The sequence below is a fragment of the Ahaetulla prasina genome, chromosome 16, assembly GCF_028640845.1.
Source record: "Ahaetulla prasina isolate Xishuangbanna chromosome 16, ASM2864084v1, whole genome shotgun sequence".
Lineage (NCBI taxonomy): Eukaryota > Metazoa > Chordata > Lepidosauria > Squamata > Colubridae > Ahaetulla > Ahaetulla prasina.
The window spans coordinates 13,429,282-13,445,860 of record NC_080554.1 but is presented as its reverse complement, the minus strand read 5'-3'; the positions used below and the strand labels follow the sequence as shown (position 1 = coordinate 13,445,860).

General features: G+C 54.5%; 1 protein-coding gene across 5 annotated transcripts in view; it reads left to right on the top strand.

Annotated features, from left to right (window-relative positions):
- RXRA (retinoid X receptor alpha) overlaps window positions 1-6,728 on the top strand; it is a 94,818-nt gene extending 88,090 nt beyond the window's left edge. For 3 of the 5 annotated variants that reach the window (XM_058159151.1, XM_058159150.1, XM_058159152.1), the window contains 2 exons: window positions 1,572-1,677; window positions 3,620-6,728. In XM_058159151.1, coding sequence (XP_058015134.1) covers window positions 1,572-1,677; window positions 3,620-3,767 — 254 coding nt within the window. In that variant the 3' untranslated portion in view covers window positions 3,768-6,728. The remainder of the gene's footprint in view (window positions 1-1,571; window positions 1,678-3,619) is intronic. The other 2 variants (XR_009152288.1, XR_009152287.1) reach the window with 2 other exon arrangements.
- The last annotated feature ends 9,851 nt before the right edge of the window (window positions 6,729-16,579 follow it).

Here is a 16,579-nt window from a genome sequence, read left to right as displayed (position 1 = left end):
TGGAGTCTGGGCAGCTGAATGGAGCTGAGTGTTTACTGGCCGGATGCCCTTCCTGTCACCAATGCGGAGTTTTGTTCAGCAGTTATATTCTCATTGTGCCCAGAGAGAGAAATATCTGCCTCTACCTAGGATGGAACTCACAGCCTCCCGATTGTGAGGTGAGCACTCCACCTCTAGGCCACCGCACCACTCACAGTTGGAGCGGGCATTGCCATGATAAATTGGTGTGGTCTTAAAACGAGACATGCTCAGACAGCACCAACTAATGAGAACAATCCCGCCACTCCCCATTGTGGTCGTTAAGTAAGAATGTCCGGTCATTCAAGACCCACCCAATCCAAGCCATTCCCAACTTGATCCCTCCTGGCCCCCCAGCCTCTGTGAGGTAAGGAACTGCCTCCCACTGCCGGTCTTCCCCCACCAGCTCTGCCTTGTAGGGCAGCCAGTGGCCGTAGGGAATTGCTTGTCATGTCCTTGAAAGCTTCCAGGGATGAAGCTCCCACAACTTCTGAAGGCAGCTTCTGTTCACGGGCTCCAGGATGGGCCCAGGGAACAAGAGGGGCGTTGCACCTCACCCGCATCCCATGCTGAGGGGTGAGGTGGGGGCTCTCCTCTGCATCAATCATTCAAGCGCCTCTTCTGGGTTCGGCTTCAGCAAGAGAAAGCCTCCGGGAGCTTCCATAAAGAGGGGCTGTCGCAGCACATTAAGGCCAGGGGACTTTCCAAAGCCAGGCCATTACGGCAGGAGAGCTGTGGAAGAACCAGTTCGGCAGACAGCCAGAACATTCGGCTCCTTGGGCCCTCTTCAGCTTTCGAGGAAAGTGCTACTGGATGGTGTCTGGAAAGAAAGCTTTTTGTAGGAGGGGAGCGTCACATTAGATAAATCAAGGAAGGTGAATAAAACATCCAAGAGAGTAACTGGATTTGTCAGGTTATGAAATCCTGACCAATTGTGGAGCAAGGTGGAGGGGAACGGGCTGATGCAGAACCAGATTCCATCAAGGTCATTTGGATGCTCTCTCATGCAATCCCGGCCTGGCTCCACTTCTGGGCTGCAACTGGTTTAACAACCGGTTCGGTGAGCTTGTGCTCTGTGCACGCACACACGCTTTCTGCACGTGCGCAGCATTCAAAAACTGCCCATTTTAAGCTCTAAAACTTAATTTCTACTGCAGCACCAGCGAGTGAAACAGCTGAGGCGCAGTAATCCGCTGTGCCGCACGAATCAGTTGAGCTGAAAAACACAGAAATATAGGACGGGATACGGCAGGGGTGGGGTGGGGGGCCAACTACTCACTGGAACTACCGGTTCGCCCGAACTGGTCCTAACCGGCAGCAGCCCACCACTGCTTGGCTCCCATGTCAGGTTCCAACTCACAAAACCCTCTTGGGTATCATCAGATTGGTTCCCTGGGTTCCCTCCGGGGCTGCTGTGATCTCAGAGGCTGAGTCGGTCCTTAGCAACTGCGGTGCCTATGGCTAGACATCCTGTGTCCCACTCACATGGTCCCCACCTCCTTGGGGAGGCCTTGAAGGGTCTCTAAGCCTTTCCTTTTCCCCTTCTCTCGCAGACTCAAAAGGCCTTTCTAACCCCGCTGAGGTTGAGGCATTGCGGGAAAAGGTCTACGCCTCGCTGGAGGCCTACTGTAAACAGAAGTACCCTGAGCAGCCAGGGAGGTGAGTGAGTCTTTGAGCAGTGTTCTCATAAGCAGGGAGCCAGGTGCGAAATAACCTCGTGAGCTGGAGAACAGCCACCGCTTGCTTGGCGTGGCATCAGCTCCCCAAATTCCTTTCGGGTCGCCTTCTGGCCCACTGCCAGGATCAACCTAGGCAGCCTGCGGGAATTTCCTGAATCTTGCAAGGCGTTCATCTTTCGTGTGGGTGGTCTTTTTTTTTCTTTTCTTTTTTTTTTACCAGAATTCATCCCTTCCCATTTCCTCTGCGTGATGAAATCAGATTAACCTAATGGTAATTAGCAAATGAGACTGGAGCAGGGCCAGGATTCCATCACTGTTTTCCAGGCTGGCTGCTTCCCAAAGGAGAGGCTGCTGCTGCTGCTGAGCGAGTGGTTGACTCTGCTGGCTGAGATGTTGGCATTCTGAGCCCCCTGGATAGCAGGAGTGTGACTGGTGGTCCCAGCTTCTCTATGGACCTCATGGCTGGGGAGGGAAGACCCCTGGGCACAGCCAGAGAAGGGAACACCCCACCCCCCCCAGCAGAGGGTCAGTCTCGTCCCTGGGAGCAGTCCTGGGCCTTCTGGTGCCAGGTCCCGTGAAGAGGACCACTGTTTCCCCTTAACCAAAACAGACCGGAGGTGTTTCCCGGGGTGGGGGATGTGGGGTGTGTGTGTCTGTGTGAGACGGGTGTGTGTGTGGGGGGGGACTGTCCATGGCTGCTCCTCTTTTCTTGCTAGATGCCCCTCCTGCCTGTGGAAGACCAAAGGAAGCCAGCCAAGCTAAGCAGGCCTCTCCGCCTTGTGCTTCCCTGGCAACCCTGTGGGGACGTGACCATCGACGCACCACCCTAGCCCGCTCCTTCCCTCCCCCCCCACCCCGTCTTCCTGTTACCCTTCGGCCAAATTATTCTTAAAAGCTGGTTATTTCATACTTAAAATGTTTCTGCAAGTCTGTCATCTGTTTTAGTTTAAATGTGAAGCGTTTGGGCTCAAAGGGGGAGGAGGGAGAGGCTGGCAGGGTTTGGTTGGGATTTTCCTGGCCGTGCTCCCACCCACCCACCCACCGTACTTGCCAGCTCAGCATCTGAAGGAAATGCTAGTTCAGGATGCAGTCCTCCCTCCCCATTCTACCACCCCCACCCAATTGTCCAGCAGCCCTTTGAGGCACTCTGGGAAGGCCCCCAGACCCCTCATGGAGGTCCTGAAGGGAAGAGAAATGGGGCAGAACCCACAGAGAACATCAGAGGGGCTGCTTGAAAGCGGATGCAGCCTGTTGGAGCCCAGAGTCAGTCTGTGTGTGTGTGTGTGTGTGTGTGTGTGCGCTTGCGTGTCTGTTGTGGCATTTCCTGAATCAAAGGAAGCAGCAGTGAGATCCAGAACCTGGAGGCCAAACGTTTGGCCAGAGTTTTCGGGGAAGGGCCCACTATCTCTCATGTGCCCTGGAGACAGTTGATTGCACAGCCAGCCATGCATGGCCATTCAAGGGCCTCCTGCTAATCCTGAACTCAGCCCATAGACGTGAAGCCAAGCACATCTTCTGGACTTGTGCCACATGCTAAGCCAGGCATCAAGTTCACAAGCAGAAGGTCTGTGGACACACAAAAGCCCAAACCAACCAACCAGCTACATCGTGCCTTACCGGGTATCCTGGATCATCCCACAAGCTAAAACCAGGACTGGGCTCCAACCAGCTCTCCCTTTTTGCCCCACTCTGGCCAGGTGGGCAACCCAATTGAAAAACAGTAGCCAAAGGGCAGCTGATTTTCACGTTAAAAAGCCAGAAATAAAATGAAGAAAAGAACCATTAACCCCCAGAGGAGAAGGGGGCGGGAGGGCGCCTGGCCTTCTTCCGGGAGGTGTGCATGAAGGGAGGCCGACTTTGTGGGAGGCAGATGAAAAGTCTCTTTCTGAAGACTGTTGTGACGCCCCTTCCTCTTATTCTAGGTTCGCCAAGCTGCTGCTTCGCCTCCCTGCCCTCCGGTCCATCGGCCTGAAGTGCTTGGAGCACCTCTTCTTCTTCAAACTCATAGGGGACACGCCCATCGACACCTTCCTGATGGAGATGCTGGAAGCGCCACACCAGATGACTTAAAAGGACGCTGGGCCAGGCCAGCTGCTCTCCTCAGCCCAGGAGGCTGCCCGCTGCCACCCACCGGGACCTCTGCTCTGAGACCCATCCTGCTGCCACCTCCCCCACAACTCCCCGTGCAAGGGAACCGGGAACGTTAGCGTGGCTGGCTCGGCCCTTTGGCTGCTTCCGCAAACAACTTGCGTCTGAGGACAAACGGCTTTCACAGATGGGAGAATTGCTCCAACAGCCACCACGGCCTGCTTGCACTTGCCCCCACTCCCCCCATGGCTTTGAGCTCCCCCCCACCAGGTGCAAAATGGTGAATTTACTCCAACTCCCCGGAAGGATTTCAGGACTCTGTAAAGCTGCCTTCACTTAAGAAGAAGGGATTGTGGGAAACCGGTGTTGCTGCTGGGAAAAGGGGAGGCCAGGAGGGTGGCCAGCTGCACCCGTAGACCTCCAGAGATGGCACTTCCTGGGCATGAGCCAGAGCAAGGCTGTCTCCTCAAGCCAGAGAGCAGGGCTTCGCTGCCCCTCGGCTGCTCCTGCTTTCATATGCGGGCAGACAAGGGTGGCAGAGTGTCTTTGCAGGCAGATGGCAGGCTGAGCCACCCCACGCAGGGTCTGAGACAAGAGACCCCCACCCCCATTCTTGCACAGAGCAGCTCAGAATGCCTCCGAGAGCTGTCCCCTGTTTTACTGGGAGGGAAGGAGGGGGGGCGAAAGAGGGATTTGGGGCTGGCAGAAGCTCTGCCATCTGGGTGGTGCTGGTGGCCCTGGGCTCCCCTGGCCCCTTGCTTTGTGAGCGCCAGTGCCAGGGGGCAGGGAGACAGGCTCTCTTGGGGGCAGAGGGCATGCCCTGGCTGACTTCCCATTGTCAGAGATGTGAAGCAGGAGTGGGGGAGGGGGCTCAGATTGGGTGCCAAGGAGAGTGTGAAGCCCCCCATCTTCTGCCCAAGCAAGGACCGGCTGCTTGAGTCCCTCTGCATGAGTCCCTGCTCTGCTTAGAAGAGGGACCTGTGTAGTGAGGCACATTTCCCACTCCGGGAAAAATATATTTTGGGAATAAAAGCTTGTCTCCCTTTTCAGAAAAGAAAAAAGCACTAAAGCTGCTTCATCCGGGCAGGTTCAGGCACTTTCCCCCCTTCAAGGCCTCGGGTGCTGTCATTCCTTCGCTCGGTTCCTCCATCTCCCAACGCCCACACCTGACAAGAATCCAAATGCAGCTGGGGGACCTTGGCGATGGGGGTCAGATTCAGCCCAGCAGCCCTCTTCAGGCTAGGGCTGCTCATGTAAGTGCTGCTCGAATGGAGCTTCCCTGTGCAGGGGCAGTCTAGCCCTGGTGCTCCTTTCCAAGATACAAAGGAGGCCCAGTTCAGCCGGGAGCTTCTCTGGGGGCTCGGTCTGGGGAGGGGCCGGGGGTGGGTTTCTTGCAGATTTCGAATTCAGAAACAAAAGAGGGGGGAGGAGGGGGGCTGGATGCAGGCGGGGAAAAAGAGCCAGGCGCCCCTGCCTCGCTTTGCGAAGGGAGCGGCCGGCGGGGACGCCCGTTTCCCCAGAGTTCAGGTGGGCGCCGGGCGCGGAGAAAAGGGAGTGGGCTCTTCTACGGAGTGGAGCCCGGCCCTGCCTTGGAGAAGCGGCGGCTTTTGCTCCGACCGGACTCCGCTCGCCCTCCGGAGGTGTCTGTCGAGGGCTCCGTTTCCAATTTCGGAGGTGGGGGAAGGAAGCGGCCGAGAGAGAAGGAAGCACAGCTCCCAACCCACCCCCACTTTCCCGGGATAGCCCAGCGAAGTTCAGCGAGTGGCTTGGACGCCCCGTCGGCGCTTGCTTGTCGTTTTTTCTCCCCTCCCCCCCCCGTTTGTTACCTGTCCAGGTGGGTGAGGATGTCGGACTCGGGAGACCCCTTTGCTTGAAGGGGAAACGGGGGGTTTCCAAACTAGGAAGGGAGGCATCTGCCCCCCCCTCGTGGAACCAGAAGGGGGAGGCAGGCAAGCAGCGGAGCCAGAGTGGGGGGGCGTCCCGGGGGGACTGCAGCCTTTCCCGCCGGGATTTTACGGGGAGGGGAGGGGGGTGTTGTGGGGGCTCCCACAACTTGAGATGGCGCGATGCGTGCGTGTATACATGTATGTAGTGTAGATATATACACTGTATAAATATCCCCATACTATTACCCCCCCGCCGCCTTTAGGGTTAACTTTCTGCTCTACTTTCCCCCCCCTTCCTGTTTTACTTGCTTCGTGAAAGCGAGTTGCTCCGTCTCCCCCCTTCTCCCCCACCCCACGAACTGGCAAACAAAACTGGAGCTTTTGTAACCCGAGCAGAGGAAAACGACGCATCTATTTTCAGATGTCGGAGCAGGGAGAAGCGGGTGGCCGAGCCGGGGGCTTGAGCGATTCCCGACGGAAATTTTAGGAAAAGAGAGGCCGCCTTCGCTCTCCGGAGCTCGTAGCTGAAGCAGGTGATAAAAAGAAAAAAATAAATGAGAGAAGGTGAGCAAAATATCTAAGTGTCAATAAAGTTAAATATCTATTTTTGTACAAATATAATATTATCCCTTACGTATGCTTAGATAATTTTTTTTTGGGGGGGGAGGGGGGACTGCTTTTATAGAATTTGTTCTCAATCTCTCAATATGCTCAGCCTTAAGACGCCTCTATGAAGCAAAGGACAAACTTGATTTGGTGTTCAAATGTCTTTATCCCGAATTTCAAAAATCACTTCCCAATGAGTGGATTTCGGTCCCCTCCCCATCCGGAGACGCACGAAATACAGCCGACTCTGGTTGCGCCTCTCCGAGATTCTCTTCTTGCAGCATTAACTCTACTGTGAAATCACGACCCTATATTATTGTTCACTAAAAAAAAAACATAAAGCTAATAAATAAATAAAATCCGCTGGAAATGCCAGTATTTTGACGAAATGTATTAGGGATGTTTTTTTTAAAAAACGGTAAAAGAAAATATATGAGCGTTTTAAAATGCAGCGGCGCTTCTAAGTTCTCTTGTTTTGTACGTTCCGCAAGCTCTTAAATTTGCCCCTGGGGAGCCCCGTTTCACTTACTTTTTGCTAATTAGAGTGAAGTCCAAGAATGTTTTTGTAACGGGGGAAAAAAGGAAGGCTGATCTGAAAATGGTGCGAGGGGGGGTTGGACTAGATGACCCTCAAGATCCCTTCCAACTGTTAATCTGCTTGAAGGATGGTGAAGATTCAAATCTCGGCTCTCCTTTTGCTTCTTGTTGCTGGGCGTGAGAGGCGGCGGCTCCTGACCCTCCTTTCCATCGGTGCAGGGCGGGGGGATCGGCAGAATGGCCTCCCCGGGGGTTTTTCTTTCGGGAACCTCAGAGCCTCTTCTTCACGATGCTCCGTTGGGCAAATGGCTCATTCCACAGGTTCAGGATAGCAGCCGATGCCCCCAGCAACAAAGAGCCCGAAGCATCTCCTCCTTTTCTGGCAGTGTTCCATGGTTTAATTCTCCTTGCAGCTTCTGTGTTGAGTTGCTTCCACCATTAAATATTTCCTTTTATTCTTCTACATTTCCCCCATCCCCCATTATAATATTTAGTAACTATACAACTAGATGGGAGTCTGTTTTGTGATTTTGGCACTATACAAACTTAACAAATCAACAGCATTTTCTGTAAGCAGGTATTGAAGTTCGGGCTTGTTTTTAAAGTCATTCATTTGTGTACCAGTAATTCATATTAAAATATTAGGTATTTTACTCGAGTGCACGGGAGGGGCCTTGGATGGCAGCAAGAATAATCCCTGCTCAGCTATTCTTCTGTGAGGAGCAGCAACCTTGAGGTCCAGCAGCAGCAAAACCACACACCTGCAGTGGTGCCAGGCTGGGTCTCCTTCCCAACAAAAATGCCTGAGACCTGCTGGGTGCCAACCAAAGGGCCCACCCAGTAGTGAGCCTGGAATGCTTCCTAGCCTTCCCCAAGATGCCCAGGTCCTTCCCAATCCACTGGGCAGGAGGGGCCCCAAATGGAGACCTTCAGGGGAGGGATGTGGTGTTTGCTCTCTCAGCCTAGATGCCATCAAGAAGCATGAAAGAATGGTGAATGGTTGAGGGAACTAGGCATGTCTAGCCTAATGAAGAGAAGGATGGGGGACGGGGAATGAGGTCTGCCTTTGGAGTCCTAGTGGACGATCCCTTAAACATGAGCCAGCCGTGTGCAGCAGCAGCCAAAAACACCAATCCTTGGTTGTATAAACAGAGGCATGGAATCAAAATCACGTTTTAGTACCACTTTATAATGCCTTGGTAAGGCCACATCTGGAATTCTGCATGCAGTTTTGATCATCACATTACGAAAAAGATGTTGAGACTCTGGAAAGAGTGCAGAGAAGAGCAACTAAGAGGATCAAAGGCTTGGAGGCTAAAACATATGAAGAACAGTTGCAGGATTTGGGTTTGGCCAGTCTAAAGAAAAGGAGGATTAAGGGTGAGATGATAGCAGTCTTCTGGCATTTGAGGGGCTGCCACAAAGAAGAGGGGGTCAAATTATTCTCCAAAGCACCTGAGGGCAGGACAAGAAGCAATGGATGGAAACTAATCAAAGAGGGAAGCAACCTAGAATTGAGGAGAAACTTCCTAACAGTGCAAACCATCAGTGGAATGGCTTGCCTTCGGAAGTTGTGGCTGCTCCATTACTGGAGGTTTTTAAAAATAGACTGGGCAACCATTTGACGGGGATGGTGTAAGGCTCCTGCCTTGAGTAGGGGGTTGGTTAGATTAAAGACCTCCGAAGATTCCTTCCAGCCCTAGGATTCCATGTTCTAGGTACACAATCCATTGGTCAAGGGTTGGTGAGGAGAAATAATGCAACACCCAGTTCTCTGCCTTCCCAGATTCCCCCTCCTTGGTGGGGGGGCTCTGAGATTGGGGCCATAAACTGAGCCCCCCCCAAATGCCCCTTCAGTCTGATTGATGTTAAATATGCCAATGAAGGAGCTCTGTTGTTCTTGGCCTCCCACGGGCCTCCTGCAACCTCCAGATTCAGGCAAGCCCCACAGCCGGACACCCTCTGGCTGACCCTCTCCCTTTCTCTGAAGACAAGTCTACTCAGAAGAAGAGTTGGAAGGGAGCTTGGAGGTCTTCTAGTCCAACCCCCTGCTCAAGCAGGAGACCCTGTACCATTTCAGACAAATGGCTGTCCAGTCTCTTTTTAAAAGCCTCTTCTTCAACCAGTACACATACACCAAGGCAAGCCCCAAATCAAAAAGGCTGGCATAATAATGTATCTTTTTAAATACTATTTCACAAGGTGACACACACACTAAAATGATAAGTAAAATTTATAAAGCCTTTGCAATATATGCACAGGAACCCAGAAGTGAATGAAGTGGGGTTTAATTACCAGGTAACTTTGTCTAGGACTGTAACCTAAAGATTAAATGGCAATGCTAAGGAATTAAAAGTGGCATTTACCAAAGAAGTTTTGCACAGAGGATCCACTGGATCAAGACCTCATATTTCCCCCTTTTTGACATCTGCACCACATACTCCATTTCGTGAAAAACCCCAACCATACAAAATGTCCTCTAGACGGCTTTCTTCCATCTGAGATCCCTGTGCCTTCTTTTCCTTGCAAGCAGTCTAGGGGTCATCTAGTTGGTCGCTAAGAATCAGCCAAGATAAAGATCACTGTCCATTTTAGGGAAAAGAAAACCACGCAGAAACAAAGGAAACTAACTACGAATCCTTACTGCCAGTTCGGAGCAATTAGATTGCAGCTACTCGGTTAATCTATAAATGCAATATCAATAGTCAGGATTTCCCTATTAGAACTACACAAAGTGGCACATAAAAACGTAAGAGAAGAACTTTACCAGCTAAAAGCTGCAGCAGCGAAGCATTTGGGCACCTTCCGGAACACCTCTTTAAAAAAGACGTTTTTCCTTCTGGCAGAAGGCAGATGGGAAGAGCCAGGACCGAGGCTCTTGGGGGCAGGGAGGGTGTTCCAAAGCAAGGGGGCTGCCTTCCGGCACAGACTGGAGACTGACAGACTCTGACGGAGCTCGGAGATGGGGCGCAAAGCTGGCCAGCAGGTCTTCTAAGACAGGATTTCCCAGATGGACTTTAACTCCCAGAATCCCCCAGCCAGCCACACGCTGTCACTTCATTCATGCATTTGACAACATTTAGACACTCATCAGTTCCCAGCAAGACAATTCAGAAATCAATCTCTTCCAGCCAAAGCCTGGAAATACACTGCAAGTAGCAATAACGTCCATTTAGATTTTGCTCTGCAACCCCTCCCACTGAAATGACCCACCACCAGCCTCCCTATTAAATTACAGACCGGCAGGCTCGCCTCTTCCAAAGCGGTGAGGAGGGCATCCCAAGGGTGCACCGTGGCCCCCTCCCTCCGTCCCCACCAAGAGCCCCAGAACCGCGGCTGCCCCTTTGCTAGCCCGAAGAGGGGCCGTGGGCAGTGCCCGAGGAGGGGCTGCCAGTGGCTGGAGCAGCTGGACCCGATCGTCGGGGTGTCCGGGTGCGCTCCAGCCCCGCAGGCCGGGGCTCCGAAGGCTCGCTGTCCCCACAACCGGATGAGGGTCCTTAGGGAGGGGGGGGGTCGTCGAGGGAAGAAGAGGACTGGTTGAAGCCTGAGCTGAAGCAACAGCTGCCCTTCAGAAGTTGTGGGAGCTTCATCCCTGGAAGCTTTCAAGAAGAGACTGGGCCGCCATCTGTCAGAAATGGTGGAGGGTCTCCTGCTTTGGCGGGGGGTTGGACTAGATGACCTACAAGGTCCCTTCAACTCTGTTAACCACTTCACGCCCGGTCGAAGCCCGAGCAGCAGCCCAAGAGAAGCGGGCAAGCGACGGACCGCGTCGCAAGCGCGGAGCCATCCGTGCCGGGGAAGGGACGCCGGCCTCGGGGGGGAGGTGGGGCGGGAAGAAAAAACCCTCCCCCGGGGACCCTGCGAGGCAAGCGCGTCGGTCCGAGCTAGGGAGCGGCTTCCAGAATGGCTCTCTGCTGCCCCCCGGCGGCTCACTGGCGCTCCTGCGCCGCACTCGAACCCAGGAGGAGGGAAGGGGAGAGGCGGGGCCAGAGGTCCCGCCCCCGGAGCGGAGGAAGGCGGCCACTTCGCCCCCCTCCTCTTCCCGCGATGCCTTGCGGGTCACGTGCAGCCCCCCCCCCCCGCGGGCTTTTGGCGGTTGACGCTCAGACGCCCCCTCCCCCCCCGCGAGGACCCTTCTGCGAAAGCAGCGCCCCTGAAAGTTAGAATAGAACGAATGAGCTGGAAGGGACCTTGGAGGTCTTCTAGTCCAGCCCCCTGCTCAAGCACTTCAAATCGGTGGCTGGCCAGATTCTTCTTAAGAGCCTCCAGTGATGGATGTCCCAAAGCAGGTGCTGCCTCCTGGAAAAGCCCCTTTGGGACAACCACGACCTGGGTGACAGAATCCCTATAGACCCCCGAGATGGAGCATCCACAACTTCTGGTGGCAAGCTGTTCCACTGGTTCATTGTCCTCACTGTTAGGAAGTTTCTCCTTAATCCCAGGTTGCTTCTCTCTTTGATTAGTTTCCAGCCATTGTTTCTTGTCCTGCCTTCTGGTGCTTTGGAGAATCAGTTGACCCCTCTCTTCTTTACGGCAGCCCCTCAAATACTGGAATACTGTTATCCTGCCACCCCTAATTCTTCTTTTCTTTAGACTAGCCAGACCCCAAACCTGCTGCTGTTCTTCATATGGTTTAGTCTCCAGGCCTTTGATCATCTTAGCTGCTCTTCTCTGAACTTTTTCCAAAGTCTCAAAATCTGTTTTGTAGTATGGTGACCAAAACTGGTTGCAATATTCCAGGAAAGTTCTTCCGCCCAGCCTGAAGATGACTGCCCTGCATGTGCGGGGGCTCCATCGCCGTTTGCTACAAGGCTTCTGCCTGAGCAAGGAGGAGACCCCCCCCCCGGGGTTCCTTCAAGCCCTTGGAGTCTATGAAGGCACCAGACAGGCGGCTGGAAAGGAGCCAAGGCCGCTGCTACTTTTGCTACCGGTTCGACCCCTGGCAAGCCCCCTGTTGTGTGTTCGCCTCTGTCGGCCTGGCATCAAAGGGGAGGGGGGAGGCATTTGGGGCAATCCACACCTGCGTATCTCCAAGGCCGCTTGCCCTGAGTCTGAATTCCAGCAGCCTAAACAACCCACAACTTCACAGTGATCTGGGATTGGGTGGCAATGGACTGGACATTGGGGGGTGGGATGGGGAACGATGCGTTTGGCTTTTTGTATCAGTGAACGGGAACTTCGGATTCCGCCTCACCTACCTGCAACCAACATCTCTAGTACAAGTTCTTTTCACTTCAGTCAACTGGCGCTGGGAGTCTGCTTCCCTAAAAGATTGTTTTGGGAGCTAAACTCTGGCAAGGAGGCAAACGTTGCAGTCTTGGAAGGGCAGCAGATGGAGCCCTTCCTCCACTTGTGAAGGAGGACTCTGGGCTCCCTATTCCCAAGCATGCTTGTGCCGGTGCTCTGGAGAAGCTGCCTAAGGAAGGGCGCAACTGAGGAGCCAACCTTGTTCTCCTTCACCAGCACTTGACATAAGCTGGACATTTGAATGCTGCACCAAGAAGAAGGGAGGAACTGGGACTCCCCCATTCAGGGCTCCTTAAATTTGAGATACCTCAGATTACAGATTAACAGATTAACAGAGTTGGAAGGGACTTTATAGGTCATCTAGTCCAAGCAGGAAACCTTATGCCATTTCTGACAGTCCAGTCTCTTCTTGAAAGCTTCCAGTGATGAAGCTCCCATAACTTCTGAAGGTAACTTCTGTTCCATCGGTTGATTGCTCTCACTGTCAGGAAATTCCTCCTTATTTCTACGTTGAATCTCTCTTTGGTCAGTTTCTGTCCATTATTCCTGCCTTCTGGTGCCTTGGAAAATAGCTTGAACCCCTCCACTCTGTGGCTTCAGCTTCCTAAATTCTGAAAACTGGCGCCATACTTGGCGCAAAGAAACAAATGGGAGGCACAAAGAAACTCTGAGGGAGGAATCCGTCCCCCAGGTGGGAGGTGGGCTAGAGCCATCTAGAGACATGCTGGGCAGCTTCCCCAAAGAGGAGGGGGTGTCATCTGCTGGTCTCTGAGCAGTAGCCAGCCCGACTGCAGGCTGAACTGAGCAGGGCGATTCCTTCTGGGGTTGGTAAACTGCACAAGGCTCTTGCGAAGGGGGTGCTGTTGTGACCCAGGTTCCTGGACCCAGACTCCTGGACTCGGATGATTCAGAAAATGAGGGAGAAGACCTGGCAAGCCCTGTTTCTCTTGAGCCCTCTCCCTCCCTGGCACCCACTCAAAGGGAGGGGCCGGCACGGCCTGATTCTCCCGGGCCTTCTTCTGATTTGGCAACGCCCCAAGAACAGTTTTGGAGGGACGCAAGATTACGAAGGCTTGATCGACGTGCGCAGCAGCGGAAGAGTTGGGACAAAGCCAAGTCATAATTGTCATGCAGTGACATCTGCAGAGACTATAAATAGGAGGCGGGACTTCCTGGTTTTTTGTCTTGGACAAAGCAATGAATTTGGCGCGAGCTAACTATTTCATGGAGGGAAGAATATATTCGTGAGTAATTCTGGCCTTATCTATAATTTCCTCGTTATCTCCAGAAACTTGGCAGGCCCGTGGGTAGACGTGGCCAGGACATGTATCTATGTAAATAAAAGGAAAAAAGGAAGGCCTCTGACGGACTCTTTGCTGGGAGTATTGGGGGAAGGGAAACAGAACATTTTGTCCAAGACCTGACTAAAACATCTTCCACCAAAGATGGATCAGCAGCAGGTACAGCAGCAGTTAGAGCAGCTACAAGCGGCTAATCAACAGCTCCAGCAGCAAGTGGCTCACTTGGCAGGCCAACTTGCTGCCAGGAATGTGCCTGCAGCCCCCCATCCTCCCACCTCCTCCTCGCCGCAAGTGCCCGATAACCGTGCGGATAAGTTTTCTGGGCAGCCTGAGATGTTCCCACCTTCTTGGGACAGTGCCAGCTCTACATGGCTATGAGGCCAGAGGATTTCCCAGACGACCGGGCTAAGGTGGCCTTCGTGATTAACCTTCTTCCGGCTCGGCTGCTCGATGGGCCACGCCCTCTTGCTCCAGGACAGCCCCTGCTGGCGGACCAACAGCGTTTTGGCAGCACCTACGCACCATGTATGAGGACCCCGTCGAATGCTGACGGCAACCAGGCGCCTTAAGGAACTCCACAAGGGAAACGCCTGCAGGAGTACATCGCCGAATTTCGTCTTTTGTGCCAGGACTCTGACTGGAATGATGCAGCGCCAGGACGTGCCCAGGAGGGACTCTCAGAGGAATTGCAAGACGAGCTGGCCCGGTGGAGGCGCCAGGACCTCGACAACTTGGTGCCCTTTGTCTCCGCCTCGATGCCCGCCTGCAACGGGCGACTCCCGTCACCCCCGGGACCCTCCGCCGACATCTGCACCCCACTTCCTGCACCACCAGCACCCAGGGTCGCCCACGTTTTGTAACCACTGCGGAAGAGCCCATGGAGTTGGGAGCGGCCAGACCTCGCCTAACAGCCCAGGAGCGGAACCGAGGCGCCAAGGGGATTGTGCCTGTACTGTGGGAGCCCGCCACTGCCGCCGCTTGCCCCAGAAAGCGGGGCACGACGCCGTCCCCGAATCACAGCGTGACCAATCGAAGCGGAGCAGGCCCGACCTCGGGAAACCCTAGGTCGGGCACGCATTAAGCCCCACTGGACGCTATGGAAGTAGACTCTGGGCCCCTCGGCATCTGATTCTGGACACACGGATATGGTTGGGGAACCAGTCGGACGGGCTCCAGGCGCATGCGCTGGTGGACTCAGGGCCACAACAAACTTTATGGACCAGGCCTTTGTGACCCAGTTTGCGGTCCCGTGGTTCCGTGGACCCTCCGATGCGGTAGAGACAATTGATGGACGAGAACTGGTGTCCGCCCCATTAAATTCGCCACCCAGCCTTTGCGCCTGGCTATTGGGGACCATGAGGAGGCGATCCAGTTTTATGTCACGGCGGACCTTCATTTTCCTTGGTCCTTGGTTGGCCTGGCTTCGACCCACGATCCTCAGGTGGCCTGGTCGCGAACGCCATCTCTTTCCCGAGTCTGCAGTGCGCGATCACATCCGCCACACCTGTGCCGCCAGAACGCCCCACCGCTGCCATCACCTTGCCTCCTGAGCTGACGGACTTCGCCGACGTGTTCAGCGAGAAGGAGGCGGACCGACTACCCCGCATCGGCCCCACGATTGCCCGTGGACCTTCTGCCCAACGCACCACTGCCTGTGGGACGCCTGTATTCCATGTCGGAGCCCGAGTTGGCCGCCTCAGGGACTTCCTGGACAAAAACCTGGCCCGAGGGTTCATCCGCCTTCAAAGTCCCTCTCGGCCCCGGTCCTCTTTGTGAAGAAGAAGACAGGGACTTGCGCCTATGCTGTGATTACCGCCGGCAAACGCCATTACGGTGCGGAATCGCTACCCCTGCCGCCATCCCGGAGCTACTGGAAAGGTTGCGGAGGCCACGATCTTCACCAAGCTCGATCTCCGGGGCCTACAACCTGGTGCGGATACGAGAAGGAGAAATGGAAGACGGCATTCGCACCCGATACGGACACTACGAATACACTGTCATGCCATTTGGGTTGACCAATGCTCCCGCCGTTTTTCAGCACTTCATGAACGACGTGTTCGAGACATGTTGGATCGGTTCGTGGTTATCTACCTGACGACATCCTGATTTACTCCCGGTCCAGGAAAGCCACCTTCGACACGCAGTCTGGTTCTGCAACGCTATGGAGCAACAACTCAATGCGAAGCTGGAGAAATGCGCTTCTTCCGGACTTCCATAGAATTCTCGGCATATCATCTCGCCCGAGGGCATAGCCATGGACCCATGTAAAGTAGAAGCTTTGTGTAGCTGGGAAGCCTCGTCGGGTGAAGGATGTTCAGCGCCTACTGGGCTTCGCCAACTACTACCGGACCTTCATCCCGGGCTTCGCCACACTGACAGCTCCACTTACCCAGCTCCTCAGGAAGAAGGTTGCATTCCGGTGGGGGCCCCCGCAGCAAGAAGCATTAAAAGCCCTCAAGAAAGCCTTCACACGGAACCCGTCCTGAGGCATCCCGACCCGCTCCGGCCTTTTGTGGTGGAAACGGACGCGTCCAATGTGGCTCTGGGGGCGGTGCGGCTACAGGCTCCGACGAATGGTGGCACACTTTTTCCCGCGCTTACTACTCCCGGAAACTCAACCCTTCCGGCGCAACTACACTATCTGGGAAAAAGAGTTGCTGGCTATCAAGGCTGCATTCGAGGCTTGGCGACACCATCTGGAGGGGCCCGACATCAGGTGGAGGTCGACGGACCATCGGAATCTCGAGCACCTCACCACAGCTCGGAAGTTAAACCAGCGGCAGATCCGGTGGTCATTGTTTTTTGCCCGGTTCAACTTCCGCGTGACCTACATTCCCAGCGGTCACAACCGGAGGGCGGATGCCCTGTCCCGCAAGCCAGAGTACCTCTGCGCCAAGGACCCCCTTCCTCCACGGACAGTGCTGCGGCAGAAGCCTTGGCGCAGCACGGGAGCCAGTGGACTTGCGGGCCCAGGTGCGAGGCGCAGCGCCAGGACGCCTGGTCGCAGCAAAGGAGAGCGGAGGTGGGCCCCACGTCTCCTTGGACCTTGGAGGAGGACTTACTCAAGTTTCGGGGGCGATTATATGTGCCCACAGGACCACTCCGAGCCCTCGTCATGACCCAGTGCCACGACAACCCTGCAGCAGGACATTTTGGGTTCTTCAAGACCCTCCACCTGGTGACACGGACCTTTTGGTGGCCCCGAGTGCGGCATGAT